This window comes from Chrysemys picta, chromosome 6, assembly GCF_011386835.1.
Source record: "Chrysemys picta bellii isolate R12L10 chromosome 6, ASM1138683v2, whole genome shotgun sequence".
Taxonomy (NCBI): domain Eukaryota; kingdom Metazoa; phylum Chordata; order Testudines; family Emydidae; genus Chrysemys; species Chrysemys picta.
This window is the reverse complement of record NC_088796.1, coordinates 45,950,361-45,970,255: the sequence shown is the minus strand read 5'-3', so window position 1 is coordinate 45,970,255 and position 19,895 is coordinate 45,950,361. Positions and strand designations below refer to the sequence as shown.

Sequence of the window (19,895 nt, the reverse complement as noted above, 5' to 3'; positions counted from 1 at the left end):
ATTATAATAAATATGTCCACTAAAAATGGGTGCGTTAAAAACTGTCAGTACGAAGTTAGCAGCTGCATTCTATGCTGTATTTTTTAATTTCAATAATCCAATCAGGAGGTTGCAAAGTCATGGATCACTTTTTTTGCCAGACACAACTGTGTCCAAACCAAGACTGAATATGCCACTTGGTGACGTCAGTGACCTAGAATGACTCCCAGACCAACTTCTTTAACGGGAGGACATCACACCTGCCATAGTGACCAGTGACTTCGCCCTCCCTACCAACATCCTTTCTCTTACCTGGTCTAATCCTCAACTAACTCGCTTTCACCAGTTAAATACAAAAGTACTTTATGGTCAATAAAAGCAAAACTCATTAGTTGTAACTGAAACAGAGGAAAGGAAGTAAACTAGCTGTAAAAATAAGTATCTATATTGATCAGCATTAACTCAGTCTTTAGGTGACTGAAGAACATTATTCTTTTAATATTTCCACAACTAAAAATTACATGAAAATTAGAGAAGACTGGATCCCCCAGTCTTATACTTTGAGCTTTATGCTCTTAGATCTGTTCTTATACGTAGCTTAAAACTTATGTACAGTATTATAAAAATTACCCTGTACACCTGGAATTCAGTTTCTTATCCAATGCTGAAAGAGAGCCTGGTTCTCAGAAAGTGCTAATCATTTCTAACTGAACCTTAACTGAGTTGAAGTTAAACTTGCCTCTTGTCCTGTTTCCTTTGTGAAGTATATTGGAATTTCATGAGCATGGAATGTTTGAGTTTTCTTTTGACCTAGTTTCTAGAAATACTTACGTTTTTTAAATATCTGATGGACTGGCAGTGTGGGTGTGTAAATGACAGATTTTCTTGTTAATTCTCATACTGACTTGCACATTCCATTTAGTTTAATATACATATATGTTGTTAATTTCCCTTCAGAAACCTAAAGAATCTGAGGAACGTATTGTGGTTTTAAAGCTTATCTGGCATGACACATGAGGGTTTTGTTAATAAGTTTCCAAGGAGGTGTCAGGTTTCCAAAAGTAGAATTAAACTTCCAGTGTATTTTTGTTCAAGAGATGAAAATACACTTACCTCAGCTGACAATTAGCTTTCCTGCCTTAAAAGGAGCATTCATCAAAACATTCTACTGCCATAGAATCGTAGGACTGGAAGAAACCTCGCAAGGTCATCTAGACCAGTTTCCTGCACTCATGGCAGGACTAAGTATTATCTAGACCGTCCTCGACAGGTATTTGTCCCACCTGCTCTTAAAAATCTCCAACGACGGAGATTCCACAAACTCCCTAGGCAATTTATTCCAGTGCTTAACCACCCCAGACAGTCAGGAAGTTTTTCCTGATGTCTAACCTAAACCGCCGTTACTGCAATTTAAGCCCATTGATTCTTGTCTTATCCTCAGAGGTTAACAAGAATAATTTTTCTCCCTCCACCTTGTAACAGCTTTTTATGTACTTGAAAACTGTTATCATGTCCCCTCTGTCTTCTCCTCTCCAGACTAAACAAACCCAATTTTTTCAATCTTCCCTCATAGGTCATCTCTGTTAGACCTTAATCATTTTTTTGCTCTTCTCTAGACTTCCTCCAATTTGTCCACATTTTCCTAAAATGTGGTGCCCAGAATTGGACACAATACTCCAGTTGAGGCCTAATCAGCATGGAGTAGAGCAGAAGAATTACTTCTTGTCTTGTTTACAACACTCCTGCTAATTGTATCCCAGAATGTTTGCTTTTTTTGCAACAGTGTTACACAGTTGACTCATATTTAGCTTGTGATCCACTATGACCCCAAGATCTCTTTCCGCAGTACTCCTTCCTAGGCAGTCATTTCCCATTTTGTATGTGCGCAACTGATTATTCCTTCTTAAGTGGAGTACTTTCCATTTGTCCTTATTAATTACACCCTATTTTACTTTGGACCATTTCTGCAGTTTGTCCAGATCATTTTGAATTTTAATCCTATCTTCCAAAGCACTTGCATCCCCTCCCAGCTTGGTATCATCTGCAAACTTCATAGGTGTACTCTGCCATTATTTAAATAATTGATGTTGAAATGGTATGCGTCTAGGTATATAACCAGATATACTGTATATGATGAACTGTTCCTAGATATTCTGCAAATTCAATGATGCATCTCTTCTATCAAACTCATTAGAATATTTTAGGTTTATAATATCTTTAGAATATTCAAATTCAAGGAAACCTTTGGGACTTTCGAGTTTAAAAATTGCAAATACATTTCTTCAAAGGACAGTATTCGGTGCTGTCTTGTACCAGTGTTTTGTATGCATATCTTTTTGCATGAAAAAGCAGTACATAAGGAGAACTTCATCCAGGGGTAGTTTTGCCCAATTCTTGTCGCAGGACAGCACCTCTGCTTGTGACTGGGGAGGAAAATGGATATGTTCTGTATACAGCTGTACCCTGTGTGCACCTCATTCTCCTCCTAAACAGCACTTGGAGTCCATTAACTATGGCCCCAGTGCAGAAAAGCATTTGGATTCAGAAAAGAACTTAAGCACATACCCAAGACTCATTGAGTCAATGTTAAGCATGTACTTAAGTCCTTTCCCGAATGAGTCCATAAAATAGTTGTAATACATTTCTGTCTGCTGAAATAAGTTCTAGGAAGATCACCAAAGGTTGGAGAAGGTAGCTACAGAAGGAGACAAATTTGAATTGAGTATAGCTAGGGCAAACTCATTTTGAAATAGCTTCTGCTTCACTGGCATATTGGAGTGAATTCAGGAGCAGTAGCTGGCAGAATGAATCCCTCTGAAGCTATTCTGAGTGTCTGAGCAGTCACATGCAGTAAAGAGAAGCTATGGACAGAGAGAATAGAACATTGCTACCTCGCCTCCTGTAGGTTGAGCAGACTTCCTGCTCCAGCTATGTATGCATCAGAATATGGTAATTTGGTTTACTGACATTTCTGGAGTTATTGCCTTTTTCCTTATGTATGAATTTCTAATACATCAATAAAAAATTGATCCAAACTCAAATGTTTTGTGTCAAGTAAGAATGAAAGTAATAGAATAGAAGACCATAAAATCTTTTCTCACCATTTCTTGCTGGATATAGTCTTGAAAATGAAGACAGTGGTTTACATAGATAAAAACAGTTATTTGAGGACTTAACATAGAAGTTTCACTGCTTGTACTTCAAAATGATTTTTTTCAAAAACCCTATTGTTACATTTTCTTTGTCTTTGAAGCATGGCATATACTATACATTACTCTTTATCCATTAATCTCTATGTATTACTTATGCTATTAGCTTGTAAAGAGATGTACCTAGTTTGTGTAACAGTGTATTGTGTTGTAGTAGAGCTGTGTAACAGGATGTTCTTGGAATAACTGTGGAATGAAAAGACAGCAGGAATTGTGATAACTTCTTACCCCAACCACCAGTGATGAGCTGCCAAAATATTAACGGGTTCCCTTCTCCTCACCCCATGAGGGGGTCGTGGCTGCCCCCCTGGGACTCCTGCCCCATCCAACACCCCACGTTCCTTGACCCCCCCGGGACTCCTGCCCCATCCAACACCCCACGTTCCTTGACACACACCCCCCGGACTCCTGCCCCATCCCCCCCTTCCCTGTCCCCCGACTGCCCCCTGCCGCCCCATCCAACACCTCCTCTCATTCCTGATGGCCCCCCGGAACCCCTGCCCCATCCAACCACCCCTTCTCTCTGTCCCCGACTACTCCTGGAACCCCTACCTCTGACTGCCCCCATCCAAACCCTGCTCCTTCCTGACTGCTCCCCTGGGACCCTTGCCCCATTCAATCCCCCTATTCCCTGCCCTCTGACCACCCCACCCCTATCCAACCCCCCCCAAACTACCCTGCCCTCTTCCAACACCCCCTCCCTGCTTCCCGCCCCCTTACCGCGCTGCCTGGAGCCGCTCGACCGGGACGAGGGCCAGGCCAGGGGCAGCCGGGCTGGGGCCGGAGCCGGCACCAGCACCGGCGCCGCAGGGCCCAGGGGTGCTCGGCTGGGGATGGGACGGGGGCACTCAGCCGGGACCGGGCTGGGGCTGCTCGGCCAGGACCAGGAGCCAGGCTGGAGGGAGCCGCTCGGCTGGGCTGGGCCAGCCGCACCTCCCCCCCCCCTGCGCCCTAGCTTACCTGCGTGCCTGCTGCTTGTTTCAGGCTTCCCGCGAACATCTGATTCATGGGAAGCAGGGGAGGGGGAGGAGAAGGGGGCGGAGCATTCAGGGGAGGAGGGGGAAGTGAGCTGGAGCCGGGGTGGACAGCTGCTGGAGCTTTTGTTAAATAAAGCCCTTTTAGAACCGGTTGTCTCGGAACAACCGGTTCTAAAAGGGCTTCTAAATTTAACAACCGGTTCCTGCGAACCGGCTCCAGCTCACCACTGCCAACCACAAAAAAACACCACTTTAAATATCAGGACATAACAATTTCCTTTTTGTTTAGAATTTTTTTTTTCTCGTAAGAAAATGATGCATGTTCTCTGCTCCTAGAGATGCCTCTTTCTTTAAGCAGTACACAGTAATAAACATTATTAATTTGTATGTTGTTTCTGAAGTTCAGCAAATGTCTGTTTCTAAATATTCAGTATAAATCCAGGTGGCTCATAAAAGATTTATGCATATGTCAGACTTTGGAAAGATCTGTGTTTCCATCTCTCACTTTCAGTCCTAAGTTAAGTGATACAAATGAACCTGTGCTATCTAGATTCTTATTATAGCATCTATCACCATGATGATTGAATCTCCCAAATAATAAAGGGAACAGAAGCCTATAAACTTTGATACAAAAATATGCACATATCAAAAATCCATTTAGTTTAATACTGCTGTTAATAGAAGCTCTGAAATCTAAAATACCTTTGAAAAAATATCAACACTGTGTGTGTGTGTGTGTGTGTGTGTGTGTGTGTGTGTGTGTGTGTGTGAGATCTTTAATTTTTTAACTGAGTCACAAATGAGGAAACTAAATGCTTCCTATGACAGCTGTTTTATAATATCCATTGTTTATTTCTCTGAAAAGGACAAAAAGACTTGTAGTTGATGTGATACGAACACAACCAGGAGATACACTCTTAGAAATCTTAGAAACACCAGCTTCTGCACAACAGGTAAATGTTCTCCTCTTCATATAATATATCTTAATACCTTGTCCTGTATTTAAAATAGGTAACAAATTTCTCTGACCATTAACAATGGAGAAAAATATTCTTTTTTTAACATAACAAATCATAAAATGAAAATACATATTTTTTAAAAATTCTTCAGATCTATCAGGAAATCATTTTTTTTATTTTGGTTCCTTTTTTTTCTTTCATGTAGATAACTTGGAATTAAAATCAGAAATTAATATGCAGTTTTAAAAACTACTTCAGAGATAGCTATTTTATTTCATGGGTCTTACTAAAAAGTCCCATTTAGATCACAGGGCTTATTCCTACTTGAAAATGTTGATCTTTTTGATTGAAGTTGTACTGTCATGTATCCATGAAATTATTTTTAACATAGTTTATGAAAGTGTCTGTAGTCTTTGATTTTTATACCATCAAATGCACCAATGTAAGTTATCTTATTACATATTTCATGAGAAAAAACTAGGATCTTAATTTCAAGCATTTTCCCATTTAGCTTCTTTGCTTATGCAATATAAACAAACAACCATGTGGGGAAACTGCCTGTCGCCTTCCTTGGTATGGGAATTGCGTGGGAATCTCTTGTCTTCTGCAGACTTCTCTCAACTGTTGCAGCGTGAAATATTTAGTGGATGCACAAGCTATATCAGTGATGTCAAGAAAAGCCAAAATGTTATCTTTTAAAACAAAAAAAATGGGGGGAGGGCACTTTTAAGGACTGTGGGCCCTGATACAGAGCCTGTTGAAGTCCATAAGAGACTTTCCACTGATTTGAATGGGTTTTGGATCCGTCCGTGGGACTGCAGTTCAAACACATTTCCTATGTCCCAGCTAACAAATTTACTAATTCATTAATAATGGATAATGTGCTGTGTCCGTAACAGATTCCATGACTTTCCATGACTTCTGCAGTGACTGGTGTGGCTGGCTTCGGGGCTGCCCCAGCAGACCAGGCAGTACCTGGGCCGGCAGCACTGGCTGTGGGAGGGGGCTCAGGGCTTGGGGCAGGGCATTGGGGTGCAGGGCGGTGCTTACCGGAGGGGGGGCTCCCCAGAAGCGTCTGGCATGTCCCTGCAACTCCTAGGTGGAGGCGTCAGGGGGCTCTGTCCATGTTTGCAGGCGCTGCCCTCGCAGCTCTTATTGGCTGTGGTTCCCGGCCAATGGGAGCTGTGGAGCCAGAGCTTGTGGCAGGGGCAGTGTGGGGAGCCACCTTGGCCTTCACTCCCCCTAGGAGCTGCAGGGACATGTAGAGCTGGGTAGGGAGCCTGTCAGCCCTGCCAATCCTCTTTCTCCCCCACCCCCTGCACCAGCAAGGGTCCTGAGCCGTGAGCTGCTGCCTGGCACCCTTCCCCCACCACCCGTGGGGGTCCTGGGCTGCGCACTTCCACCCAGCTCTCCTCTCCCAGCACCAGTGGGTGTCCCGGGCCACTCCTACGGCACCTCCGGACGCGCCCCGCCCCCCCAGCCCTCATTTTAGTTAGGGGTATATAGTACAAGTCATGGGCAGGTCACCGGCTGTGAATTTTTGTTTACTACCCATGACCTTTATTAAAAATACCCGTGATTAAAGTGTAGCCTTAATAATGGACTTACTTTAAGGTGCCTTCAAGAGGCATGCTAAGAGTTTAGTCAACATGGATATAAACATAGCATTTATTTTACACAGTCTTGTTCTGAGTTCTCAGTTATCTCTTTTACATAGAGGTGAGAGCATCTGGACACTTATTTTATATATATATTTGTTATGAACAGGTAAGCAACTGTTTTTTTCCATATTTTGTCCAGGAATCCGAGCACTTAAAAGTGGTAGAGAAACGTGCTATCTTAGATTCCAAAACTCCTGAGAAAATGAAGCACAGTCAGTCTATGCTTGAAGATGGGCAGCTACCAATAGAACAAAAAAAAAGGAAAATACAAAGAAATCTTCGCACATTGGAACAGGCTGGATTAGTGTCTTCAGCAAATAAGTACCAAGAAATCATCAATGAGATTGCTAAGGTAATTGGAATGTGCTGTTTTCTTTTAAGTTTTCTAAAAATGCACCTACCCTTTCACCATATGCACATGTACATGTGATAAACATCCTCGTACAGAATACCAAACTGAGTCACCTCAGTATGCAAATAATGATTCCATCTCAGTTTGAAAGAAAAATTTAGACCCTCAAAATAAGTGAGGAAATAAATTTAGTTGCTAAAATACTTAAATACATGATTGCTTGAGCTGAATAACGTACAAGGGTGTGCACTTTTCCTCTATTATCCACACTACACAAGTGATGAAGAGTAACTGACAATCTCCAATACTATGAATATTTGTATGTCGCTCTTTTATTGGTATCGATAAACATACACCGCAAATGGCACGTGCTAATGCGAGAGGGTAAGGTACTTTTTTCCATTTAAAATTAAACAAATTTTTCAAAGCACAATGTTTTGAGTAATCACTGGTTTCATCTTTACAGAGCTTAAAAGTTAAGAAACCAAATAAAAATAGCAGTCAGAAAAAGGATTTCCTTACATACCTTTGACATAAGACAAAATAGCTGCAGCAATGATGAAAAACCGTAAAGGAGGGTGTTTTTCTCCATTATCTCAATAAAGAGTTAAACTTGTAGCAACCAACCACCTTGACCCAAATCAGAATCCCCATTCTTGCTCGTATTGTCCATTTAGTGTAGTTAATGTGAAAATATATTCATTTGCATTAGCTATTGTCATGAGAGAAACACTTTTTTGAAAAGGTAAAAGGTTGGTTGATTGCAAATACACATAGCCAGATACGTTTTCTAATACTGTAACTGAGGGATTGCCTCTCTCCCATGCTGCCACAGTTGTAATCAGAAGGTTGTGCTGAAGCTGCAACCTCCTTGTTACAAGAGGTGTGGTAGGGGGCATCTGGCAGGGCATCCTCTGTGAGATCCCGGAACTTGCTCCCTCCCTTTTCTGAAATAGTCCAGGTCCGATGACCTTCCAGGCCTGCCGCAGAAGACATCTGTTTACAAGGGCTTTTGAAGTAGGTGTAGGGAATGCTTCCTAGACAAATAGGTGTGAAGTTTTTTGTAGGTAGCTGGCTGAGCCCAGACTGAATTGATCATTTTAAAGTTGCTGACATTTTTTAATTGTTAATTTGTGTTAGGGCACTTTGGCACTCTTCTAGTTTTTTTTTTTTTTAATCAACATAATTTAATATCCAAGGCTGAGAGATGGATACTTTTAAGAGAGTAATCTAGTTTTATCCTTTGAGTATGAACTGATGCAGAACCCACTGTAGGAGTCCATGTGCCTCATGTACAGTTGGAGTCTTTGAATAGCAGCATCCTTCAGGCTCTGTGTGGACCCTGTACTACCTTGAGCTCTTATGCGGTCGCAACCCTCCCGCAGTTCCCTCTTACCACCTGTGGTAGCAAGACTGAAACCAGTGAGTGCCTCGGAAGGAAGGACCAAAATACTAGCCCTCTAGAGACAAATCCTCCAAGTTCTCTGTTGCTTCAAGCGTGGGAGGTGCTAGTGTAGCACAGGGAAGGAGTGATCTTGGCATAGGTGGCATTGCGTGCCTTACAAACACACTGTTGAACTCGTCACAGTGCTGACGTACATAGTGGTAGAGGAGTAGATATCCACATCTGAGACATCCTCCACACAGAGACTACTATAGACATCACCTCCCCGGGCACTGATGTCACGTACACTATGGCACCCCCACTGGAGGAAATATATTCCTTGTTGCTGTCCCTGAGCCATTGATTCACAATGTCAAGAAGGGGGAGAACCTCACAGAAGGTGCCGGAGGTTCCCAGTGGCTCCCCATCATAGGCAAAACACGAGTGGCACTGGGTTCATCAACCTCAGCCCAGCCAATGCCTGTACAGTGTGCATGTCTCAGAGCAGATCCCCTTCTCATGTATCACAAAAGAAGAGATCTCACTTCCCAGTGGCAGCAATGGCCAGGCCTTCCATGCCAGAGACACGTAACTTCCACAAACAGGTTGAGGCTACACAGGAAGAATCCCATCAACCTCTTTCTCCATCAGAAGTCATCATTGTCACTAGATGAAGCAGTAACACTAGCCACAACATTAGCACTGGACTTTAAAGTGTTGTAGGACCTTTCAATCCCAGTCCCACAGACCCTGGACATCACAACCTCAGTAATCTGGGAAAAGTCCCATAAACTCTGACATCCTGAACTTCTCAACCTCTACCAGGATTGCCCTCCTCATTAACAACAATATAGACTAGCTGGTGAAGGGATTTTGGCAGACCTTGGCCGCTCTTCCTGCTACATTCAAGAGGATTGAGAAAAGGAACCAAGCATCATGCCAAGGTTGTGAATTCCTTATGGCTAACCTAACCCAGGGTTCCTGGTGAAACTGGTATTATACACAAATCCAGAACTACAAAGGGCACCACAAAAGAGGAAGACTCTAAGAAATGGAATCTGTTCAGGTGCAAGTTTTATTCCTTTGCTTCAGTACAGCTCCATATAATGAACTATCAGGCCCTATTCACAAAATATAACTGTATTACATGAAGGATGAAGTTCTTCCTAACCAAGCTCCTACAGGACAGTAGGGAGGAACTGAAAGATGACATAAAGGAAGTTGCAGGGGACCCTTGTCACATTAACATTGCAACCAAATGGCCTTGTTGCTTCATCTAGGACCCATAGAAGAGGTATCACGAGTTCAGGGGAAAAGGCTTCTGCTCCCCATATTTTCTTCTTCTGCAGAGGAAAGGCGGTCTTTGTCCTATCCTAGACCTGAGTAAACAGAACAAATACATACACCGCCTCAGTTTCAGGATGGTGATGCTTGCCACGGATCTGAGGGCCATGGTCCCTCAGATCCTGGGTCTCTTCAATGTCCTAGGCCTGAAATTGAACAATGAAAAGTCAACTTTATTGCTTCTGCATTCATCAGGGCAGTCTTGGATTTGACCTCAGCCAGGCTTTCCTGCCTTATTCCAGATTTCATACTATATGGGAACTCTGTGGGCTCCTCAATGACCATCCTCAGACTTTTAAGTGATATAGCAGCATTCACATAGGTCCACCCCTAATGCCAGGCTGTACCGGAGAGATTTTCAGGCATGGCTCAAGTCAGTTTATTGCCCTCAGATTCATCATCCAGACAAGCTGGTGTGCATCCCTGACAAAGTACTGCCATGAGCCAAGACTCCCTGTGCAGGGGAGTTCTTTTCTTTCTCCCTATCCCTATCATGACTTTGGTAATGGATGGCTCAACTGTGGGTTGGGGAGTGCATCTAGGTTACACATAAAGTCTGCAAATTACATGCAGTATTCTGTGAATATTGGTAGTTCCTGATGCACATTTAGGGCAAGACTTTTCAGCGCCACCACAGCAGTGTTTTATGTGAACAAGCATGGGGGTGCCATGTCAGACAGCCTCTGTTAGGAGGCAGTCAAGTTGTGGAACTGGTGCATTCAGAACTTCGTCAATCTCAACGCATCACACCTGCCAGGCTGGCCTGGCAATTAGCCTGGGCAAGTCTTTCAATTTGGAACACTAATGGTCGTTCAACACAAGCATTCTAATTGGTGTGTTCTGTCCATACATCTGTTTGCAACTCTAAGGAACAGGAAGTATTCCTGCTTCTGTTCTAGGGTGGATCACAGCCCAGGGTCAATATCAGACGCTTTCCTGTTTCTGAGAAACAAAGAGCTCCTCTGTGCTTACCTGCCAATACCCCTTATTCCCAGGGTCATTCTCAAGCTCAATCAAGATCAGGGCAGTATTATTCTTATAACTCCAGCCTGGCTGAGACAGACATGGTATTCAAACCTCTGCAAATTGTTCACTCATAAACCTTCGTTGCCAGTAACCTGAGACCTCCTGACACACAGCCATGGGTGGATGCTGCACCCAGACTTGTAAGTGCTGCACCTTATGGCATGGTTGAATGCAGAAAAGGCACATTGCTCAGTTGCAGTCTAGAATGTGCTCCTTAATAGCAGAAAGCCATCCAAAAAAGCTATTTAGTTGAGTTAATGAAAATGTGTTTTCCATCTCAGCAGCCTCTGATAATGTGGCCCTGACTCAGATGAAGATTTAATCAATTCTGGACTATCTTTTGCTCCTTAAGGAGTCAGGGCTAGCTCTTAGCTCTATTAGGGTGTGTCTAGTGGTCATCTCAGCATTTCATCCTCACATAGATGGAAAGACGGTCTTTGCTCACCCAATCACTACCAGGTTCCTGAATGGTGTGAATGTTTGTCAGAGCCGCAACATTTTCCTGGCTTTAAATCTGATGGTGTCTGTGCTTATGGACCCTCCTTTTGAGCCTTTACCATTGTGCTTGTTTCTACACCTGGCAGCAAAGGTAATCACCTTAGCAGCCATTATCTCTTCCAGTAGGGTGGGAGATCTGAGTGCATTGGTCATGAATCCACCCTACAGTGTTCTACAAAGACAAGATTCAGCTGAGACCACACCACAGATTCCTCTTGAAGATGGAGTCCAATTTTAAGTTGAATTAGTCTACCTGCCTACCAGGTTTCTTCCCAAAATTGCGTATCCATAAGGAGGAGGAGCAGCTCTATACCATGGACATTCGCGCATTGGTGTTTTTAGCTAGGTAGGACAAAGCCTTTTGGGGGGTGTTTTTCCAGGTTTTCATCTTATGCGGAACGTATGAGAGGCCACCTGATGACAACTCTCACAGGCTCTCAAAAATGGATCACCAGCTGCATTACAGTGTGTTGTGCTGCCAAAGGAGTAATGTCTCCTGACAAACTCTCAGTGCACTAGACCAGAGCTCGTTCGACCTCAGCAGCATTTGTGGCACATGTCCCAGTTATGGACCTCTGTAGAGCAGCAAAGTGGTCTTTTGTAGTTATACATTTGCCAGGCATAACTCAATCTGCTGCATCACAGGAGAATGCAAATGTTGGGAAAGTGGTCCTACAGACCCTCTTCCAATGAGACTGTGCCCTGCCTCCTGGAGTATCAGCTTGGGAGTCGCCAATAGTGTAATGGACATATGTAAGCACTCAGAAGACAAAATGGTTACTCACCTTCTCATAACTGTTGTTCTTTGAGATGTGTTGCATATGTCCATTATACAACCCACCTTCCTTCCCTGATGCTTCAGCCTTTATATCCTGGCTTTGGAGCATGAAGAGTTTAGCAGTGGGTGGGGCCTTTATGGATACTGCTGGGGAAAACACTCCAGCACCAGTGCGTGCACATCTACAGCATAATGGACCTATGCAATATATATTGAAGAACAGTGATGAGAAATCCTGCATGTTGTTAGGTGGGTAAACTAGATCAGTGGTTCTCAACTTGTGGTCCATGGACCCCTCTGCAGGCTATCTCTAAGGAATCCACAGAAAGTTGTCATTACTATAGAACAGGGGTTTTCAACCTGTGGTCCGTGGGCCCCAGAGGTCTGCAGACTGGCTAAAATGTCCAAAAGGGTCTGCCCCTCCATTCAAAAATGTTTAGGGGCCCACAAATGAAAAAATGACCCTTGTGGTCCCTTCTAACCCTGTGATTCTATGCAAAGGAGAGTAACAGTCTTTTTTTTTTTTCAAGAAGTAGTCCGTGTGGGTCCTATGACCAGCTCTCAAACTCAGCTTTGAGTCCTTAGCAACCCAGGCTTTTGCTTGTGGGGCCCTGAGGAAGATTGTGGCTGTTCTGCCCTTTATGCCCTTGCATGGGAGCATAAGGAAGCACAGAACATGTGTGGCCTCAGGCACTGCTAATCAAGACTCCAATTGTACACACAAGGGACATGCGCACCTACAGTGGGATCCACACTAACTACAACATCTTGAAGAACCACAGTTATTATAAGTAACAGTTTTTATTGTGTTTTAAAGACCTAAAAATAATCATCACATGAATAGATAAGTCCTTTATATTCTGCAGTGTCCTAGAACGGAGTCAGAACTGTCAATGGCTTTTCACCCTATCCCAAATATTTGTCTGATTCTTAAAATCTGACCTATTTACTTGGTCCTCACCACTGTTTGTAAATTATATACACTGGAGTGAAGAAGCTGACTAAGTCTCTACCTGTAGCATCAGTGTATTGGAAGAAATAACAAACCATTCAAAATAAAGGTTTTATAGATTTTCTTAACTAGTTTTCTTGACTTCTTTGGGTCCTCAAATAAGTCAATGGTCATCGAATAATGGTTTATTTGCTGAAACATGGACTCTCTCTTCAGCATAATAGGCAGAAATAATTATAAATGATAAAAGAAATATGCTTTTATAAGCAGCTGACTAAATTGCACATAAATGGGTTAGGAATGTCATTATCCATTTGGCACAACTAAATGCTATTCTTTGTACTCATAGGATTTGTATCTGCACTTTAAAAAAACCACTTCTGGGAAATATGAGCAAGTGCAATATTATAATTCATGTTTTTCCCCAGTAAATGAGTGAGCAATAAGTTACTATTCAGTCATAGAAGTATTGAACAGATTTTGGTGGCGGTTTGTGAGGAAATAACTTTATTTTAAAAATTCAAATCAATTTATTATTCAATAAAACAATTCAATTGAAAACTTTTTACCTTAGGACATCCGAAATCAAAGAAGATACCGACATCATCGAAAAGCTGAATTAGTGAAACTCCAACAGACTCTGTCTGCACTTCAATCCAAGACAACATTTTATGAAGATCAAGTAAATTATTACAACACCTATATAAAAACCTGTTTAGACAACTTAACAAGAAAGTGAGTTGAAAGATTTATTTTTAATGTCTAAAGAGTTCCAAATGCCATTGATGTAAGTGGAGGGCTTCACCTTTTAGTTGAAAATTTGAGTATAATTCACATGTAAAAAGTGAACCAGAGTTGTCACTAACTATTGAATAACTACACAGCGAAAAGGAGACAGTGATAATAAATTTCTTTGAAGCCTCCTTTTAAAAAGCCTTTTTATATATATATAAAAAAAAAAAAAAAAGTCTGACAGGTATGTTTTCAATTTATTGGTCTTAAATTGGAAAGTTTAATTGGAGTTTACCAGTGGGAGTACGCATGTGCAAGCTCCATGTGCAACATTGCATTGGGGCATCACTATTATTTTCCTTCTCACTCTGAGGCAACTTGCTTGAAGGTGGAGGGATATAGAATAGTACTAACTTTTTAAAATATTTCTTTGCTAAAATATGCTTTGTGATGCAAGTATTTGACACTTGTCTGGGATGATCTGCATAACTCACTCCTGGATTACTGCATTACTCTTGAGATAAAGCCACAACTAAGAGTACACAATGTAAAGTTTTGTTGACATAAGTTGTGGGTTCTTTAAGGGAGAAGGACTTCGGGTTTTTTTGTTTTTAAAAGAAAGAAAATCTGTTGTCACTTCTATCACTTTACATCTTACTATAAGTTAAATATAACTAGCTGCTAAAATTTAAGTTTTCAGCAGCTGAAAATCTTTACAAAAATATTTAGATTATTCAGACAAAATGTCTCCTGTTTTTTCTGTCTAATAGTAATTCCAGTAATGCTCAGATCTGTTCCTTTTCTTTTTTCCTCCAGTTTGTTTCTTTCTATTGTTAAATTTTTATTTTTTTATGTGAAAGTTAGTTACAGTTAACGAGAGCCTTCAGAAGAACACACAGGAGTGAAGGAAGAACTAAACTCTTTGTTAGCCGTTCCTTTGCTAAGAACTATGCAGAAGAGGAAAGAAATAAGTCTGAAGGAGAAATGTGTTTGGTGGTGGATTAATCACAAACTTTTCTCTTCTACAGAAATTCTCGGAGGTCAATTAAATTAGATGGAAAAGTAGAAGAGAAGGGAAGCAAAAAACTTAAGCACACATCACTAAAGTACACAGCAGCAAGACTACATGAAAAAGGTGTCATTCTAGAAATTGAAGATCTTCAAACCAACCAGTGAGTATGACGTTAAACCTGCTCAGAACCAAGGAAATTGACAACTCTTTAACTAATCATTGTTTTGGTAAAAGTTCAGAAATGTCAGCATTCTTTTTTCCTCACATTACTGTAGAGATTTTTATACATTAGGAAGGGAAATTACAGTTGCATATCCTAATTAACTTTCTCCCCATTGTCTTTGTAGTTTGCTACTTTTTTTTTTAAGAATAGGCACCATATTATTGCAACATTATAGCAAACTTCTAGATGTTCCATTTAAAGTAATTTAATAAGTGTTGATACAGCTGACTTGCTGAGCAGCTATTGCCTTTTCATCCACTGAGTAATCACTTTAATAAACTTTTGAGTAAAGCAGGCATTGCTGAAATTGCCATTAGTGAAAATAATTCAGTTTTGAAGCTTCTGAATCCTGACTTCTCCCTCCTCCTGAGACACTTGGGCTTCAGCTCTCTTCCTGCAAATACCAGAGAGAGGTCACACGTGACTTCTCTGTGCTTCCTTCCACCCTTGTCCCAGATTCTCTGCTTTTGGCAGTGCAAACAGAATTGGTTGTTGAAGTCTTCTGCATTATCCAATATCCTAGGTTTCATAACTCTGGGACACCTGCAAGCAAAATATCTCACGCTTTCTCCCTTAGAGGACCAAAAAATTTTCAGGGTGCTTTTTGTCATTCCCGCCCTCCGAAACAGGACAACCTGCGGAGTTCTATCATACTGAGCAAACTGAAGAGAACAAACTGAAAATCAAGGAGTACTTCATTTGTGAGGAGACCTTTTTCAGAAGCTATAGAAAAGACAGCTCTGTCACACTTTTCAAAGGTTCATGGACCTTTGTTCTTCTAAAGAAAACTATGCAGCATTTCAATGACATGTTGAGGTCCCTGCATTCTTCTTCACACACTAGTCAAGACTCCCCTAGAGACATTTCAGCAAGGATGGGTCAGCTCACATTGGTGGTGAGGCTTGGTAGAGCCCCAGTGGTACTAATCAGGGATTCTTTGATGGAAATTGAGGGGGGCTCATTAATTTAACACCTCTCACAATCAACTGGTCCGGTCTATTTTTAAAAAAAAATTCCAGAGTTCCTTCCCGTTCACTTAAGTGAGTTATTGTCAAGAGCAAGGAGTCTGGCATATTTTCCAACTAGCCTTCTTTAAAGAGGAGAATCCAGTCCCTTAGGAGGATGCTTCTTTGCATTTCCTTTCCAATAACATATTCAAGGATGAGAAGCGCAAAAGCTCAACCCTCCCTCCTTCCCTTCACATGAGCTACACCTCAAAAGCCCCAAGTGCAATGGGAGAGTGGGCCCCCAATCCGAATGAAACTTCATTCCCAAAGGCAAAATGAATATATATATTTTTAAAGAAGCCAAACACCAGAAAATACAAAGTACCCTAGATCTTCATCTTCCATGAGCTCCAGTTTCTCTTCCAAAGAAGGAGCTTTGTTTGGAGAACTCCTGGCTTTGTGAAAAACCCAAACTTAAAGCAGCATGAGAAGTTCTTTCCTTCAGGCATGTTTGAAACCATGGAGAGGAAGGTTGAAGACACCATCAAGATGTAGCCAGAGAGAGCCTTACTAAGCTAAAACTAAGGACAGCTATTACTCATCCAAAACAGAGAACTTTCCATCTCCCTACTACGTTGCTCCAGTGAAGTAATTGGGGAAGGAGTGGCAAACACCCAACAAAAGGGGAAAAGGCTATTCAAGTCCTGAAATTCTACCTGGTTCTAGCACCTTAACAGTGTTTTCTAGCTCCCCTGAGGCTGATGTAGCAGTAATATCCCTGGCAAAGGACATGGTGTCTTAGCATCTCTTCCTAAGGGAAGGATATCTTATCAAATGCCCTGGTAGATGGAAAGATAGAGGCCACTCTCAGAAGGGACTTCAAGACTCATGCGTTTTCAGAGCCTCACTGATAGCCACCTGATACGCCAGGACCCAAATGTCCTGGTACATAAAGCTAAAAAGACCTTTTCCCTAAAGATGAAATGTGTTCTTGGCTCTACTTCATATTACACATACTAAGTTAAAGATCAGCAGTGGTCCAAGCTGCTTGGGCTCTTAAAAAGCTGAACAGATCAGAGACGAGAGATCAGTTCAGCATGGGGACACTAACAGGGACAGAGGGAGGTAAAGGGCAGTGGGCACAATTTCGTTAAGCAGTTAGATTTGTATGGGATCCTGGAGAGAGACTGAGGTTTTGAGACAGAAGCTTCTGGGGACAGAGGAACGGGACTCTACAATACAGGGTGCTGCCTGTGTGCCATTTGTTACCTCTTCCCTTTAAGGAAACAGAACTTGTGTGTACATTTTGTAAATAAATTGCAGTGTAGACATGTCTACACTGCAGACTTCGGCTGGCATAGCAGTGTTAGTCAGGGGTGTGATCCCTTGCTGATGCAGCTATGCTAGCAGAAGCCCCTATTGTAGAAGCAGTTGTACTACCAAAACTGTTCCTTTACTGGTATGCTTGTTCTACTTATGGGAGGTGGTTTTAGTATACGAGTACAAAGCACAGCTTTGCCAGGGTTCCTGAATCCACACCAGGAGCACTCTGCTGGTATCATATGCTTGTATTCCTATACTGTAAAGCACTGAGAGTGTAAATATAGCCTAAGAAAATACCCAACTCTGCGCTACTGATTTCTGTTCCAAACCAGAAACTGCCCTGCAGTCTCCCAGATTCTGCTACTGTTGGGCACAGGCGCAGTAGTAATACCTATGGTTTCAAATTATGTACTTGTCATGAGTGCATACTGTGCTTAGGAAAATACTAGTGCTTTTAGTACAAATCTTGTTTTCATGGCTTTCTCTATTGTTTCTTGATCATGTGAAATTGTGTGGCATACATTTATACATCCAATTTTTTTTAAGGTTTAAAAATGTTATGTTTGATATCACACCTGGTGAAGAAATGGGTGACTTTGAAATCAAAGCAAAATTCTTGGGTGTTCAGATGGAAAAAGTGGAACTCCATTTCCAGGTAAAGTTTAAATTTGCTTTATTGGACCTAAATAAACTTGTATTTAAGCTAAAAATCTACCCTTTCTGATTTTTCATAAACTATTGGAGCAGTATAGTATAATGGGTGGAATGTAACAGTGTTACTGAGGTAGGATATTAAGATCAGGCTGAGATTGGGTATGCAGAGGGGGATAATTTTAGTTTATATGTATGACAGTACAGTAAGTGTGTCAAAAATTAGTTACTAAATGTCACTTCAGCTGTGAAGCATCTAGAGCTTGAGGCTCTAGACTTGTAAATAAATACCACAATTTGTTTTTATTTTTCAAATTGGGAATCATAAAGTGTGAACCCAAGCCAAGGCTAACTTTTTTTTCTTAACTGTAGGATTTGCTTCAGATGCAGTATGAAGGTGTAGCTGTAATGAAAATGTTTGATAAAGCTAAAGTGAATGTAAACCTGCTCATATTCCTGTTGAACAAGAAATTCTATGGAAAATGAAGATGGCAGATATTGTGGACTCTGCATCAAATCAGTAGGAATGTCTGTTCAGTATTTTTGCTTTTAAACATTTGTTTGCGGTTGCTATCATTGGACATTGTTTTTGATGTCAAAAAAAGACCAAACTGTTCAGAAGAATATACTTACGTGCCTTTTTCATCATTTGATACTGCAGTAGTAAATTAGAAAATAGATTAATTTAAACATTTCCAGATTTCACTGTGGTGTTGGAACTTTGATTGGAAAGTATGTCATTATTTAGTGACACTCAGCTATTTCGGGGCCAGAGGGGAGGGCTGGTTTTTAAAGTAGACAGAAAATAAATTTAGTTCAATGACATAAATATAGACACTTCTTCCTATGAAAACATTTATATTTTTAAATGATCCAAGTTACATAATATAGTTATTAGACTTTTGAAGTATTCTCTGAAAGAAATCCTAATTTGTTTCTAAGGGATATTTTTGGCAAATAGTTAAATGCTAAGCCTGTTTTCTGGCAGTTGTCAATTGTAAAGCAAACACCTGTGCAATTTGAAATAAAATTTTGTAGGTAATTATAAAGTTACAATAACATTTACTTGTACAAAATATATTTTGTGATTTATTCCTACTAAATAAAAATGCACTACTGTCTCGGGTAAGTAAAACTTTCTACTCACAGCCTTTTAATTTAAGGGGCAAGCTGAATATTGATCGGTAGGTTTGGGGTTTTTTTTTAATTACTTGAGGTATTTGAATACTTAAATTGCGCCTGTCTGTCTTTTGTACGAAAATAAATAAAATCAGTAAATAAATGCAATAAAATCAGTTTTTAAATGTATTCTTTAGAGATTGTTCTATGTAAAATAAATGTTACTTAATTATGCTGGTTTGGTTTCTAAATCATTTTCACCCTTTATTACTGTAACAGTCCACATGGTGAGAGGGAATTCTGTGGCCCAGCTTCTCTCCCCATTCATTACTCATGGGCTAATACCCTCCACCTGTGGCATTTGGAAGTTGTCCAGTGTTGTTGCTGGAGCCTCTAGGACTAAACTCTGCCCTTCAGTTCAGGCAACCAGATTTTCTGCCTCTGGCAGTGAAACCAGTTTGACAGTTCAGTTTCTCCCAATCGTTTTGATTTTAAAAGCTTTTATCGTTATTCGTTTTTGTGTAGTGGCAACTTCGCCTCCTTCTCCCCTGGATCAGGTAAATAGCAGTGTTGTGGCTTCAACCACCTGGATCTGCCAATACAGCCACTCCCTGCAAATACCTGGCTTAAATCTAGACAGTGTTCCCTACGTGAGGCTCTAAGAGGGTGAATTATGCCCTGCCTGTTCCCAGCCAGCTAACCCTTGCACTGCCAGGATACGAAGCTCAGAGTCAAACCAGCATGTTGGGTTCCCAGCCTGCCCCAAGGA

At 41.3% G+C, this 19,895-nt stretch overlaps 1 protein-coding gene across 2 annotated transcripts in view; it reads left to right on the top strand.

The window, feature by feature from the left end:
• The window catches only part of IQGAP2 (IQ motif containing GTPase activating protein 2), a 253,895-nt gene extending 234,535 nt beyond the window's left edge, over positions 1–19,360 (top strand). For both annotated transcript variants that reach the window (XM_008167529.4, XM_065550077.1), the window contains 6 exons: positions 5,031–5,118; positions 6,925–7,137; positions 13,694–13,854; positions 14,880–15,023; positions 17,903–18,011; positions 18,380–19,360. In XM_008167529.4, the coding sequence (XP_008165751.2) occupies positions 5,031–5,118; positions 6,925–7,137; positions 13,694–13,854; positions 14,880–15,023; positions 17,903–18,011; positions 18,380–18,493 (829 nt within the window). In that variant the 3' untranslated portion in view covers positions 18,494–19,360. The remainder of the gene's footprint in view (positions 1–5,030; positions 5,119–6,924; positions 7,138–13,693; positions 13,855–14,879; positions 15,024–17,902; positions 18,012–18,379) is intronic.
• Positions 19,361–19,895: the final 535 nt, after the last annotated feature.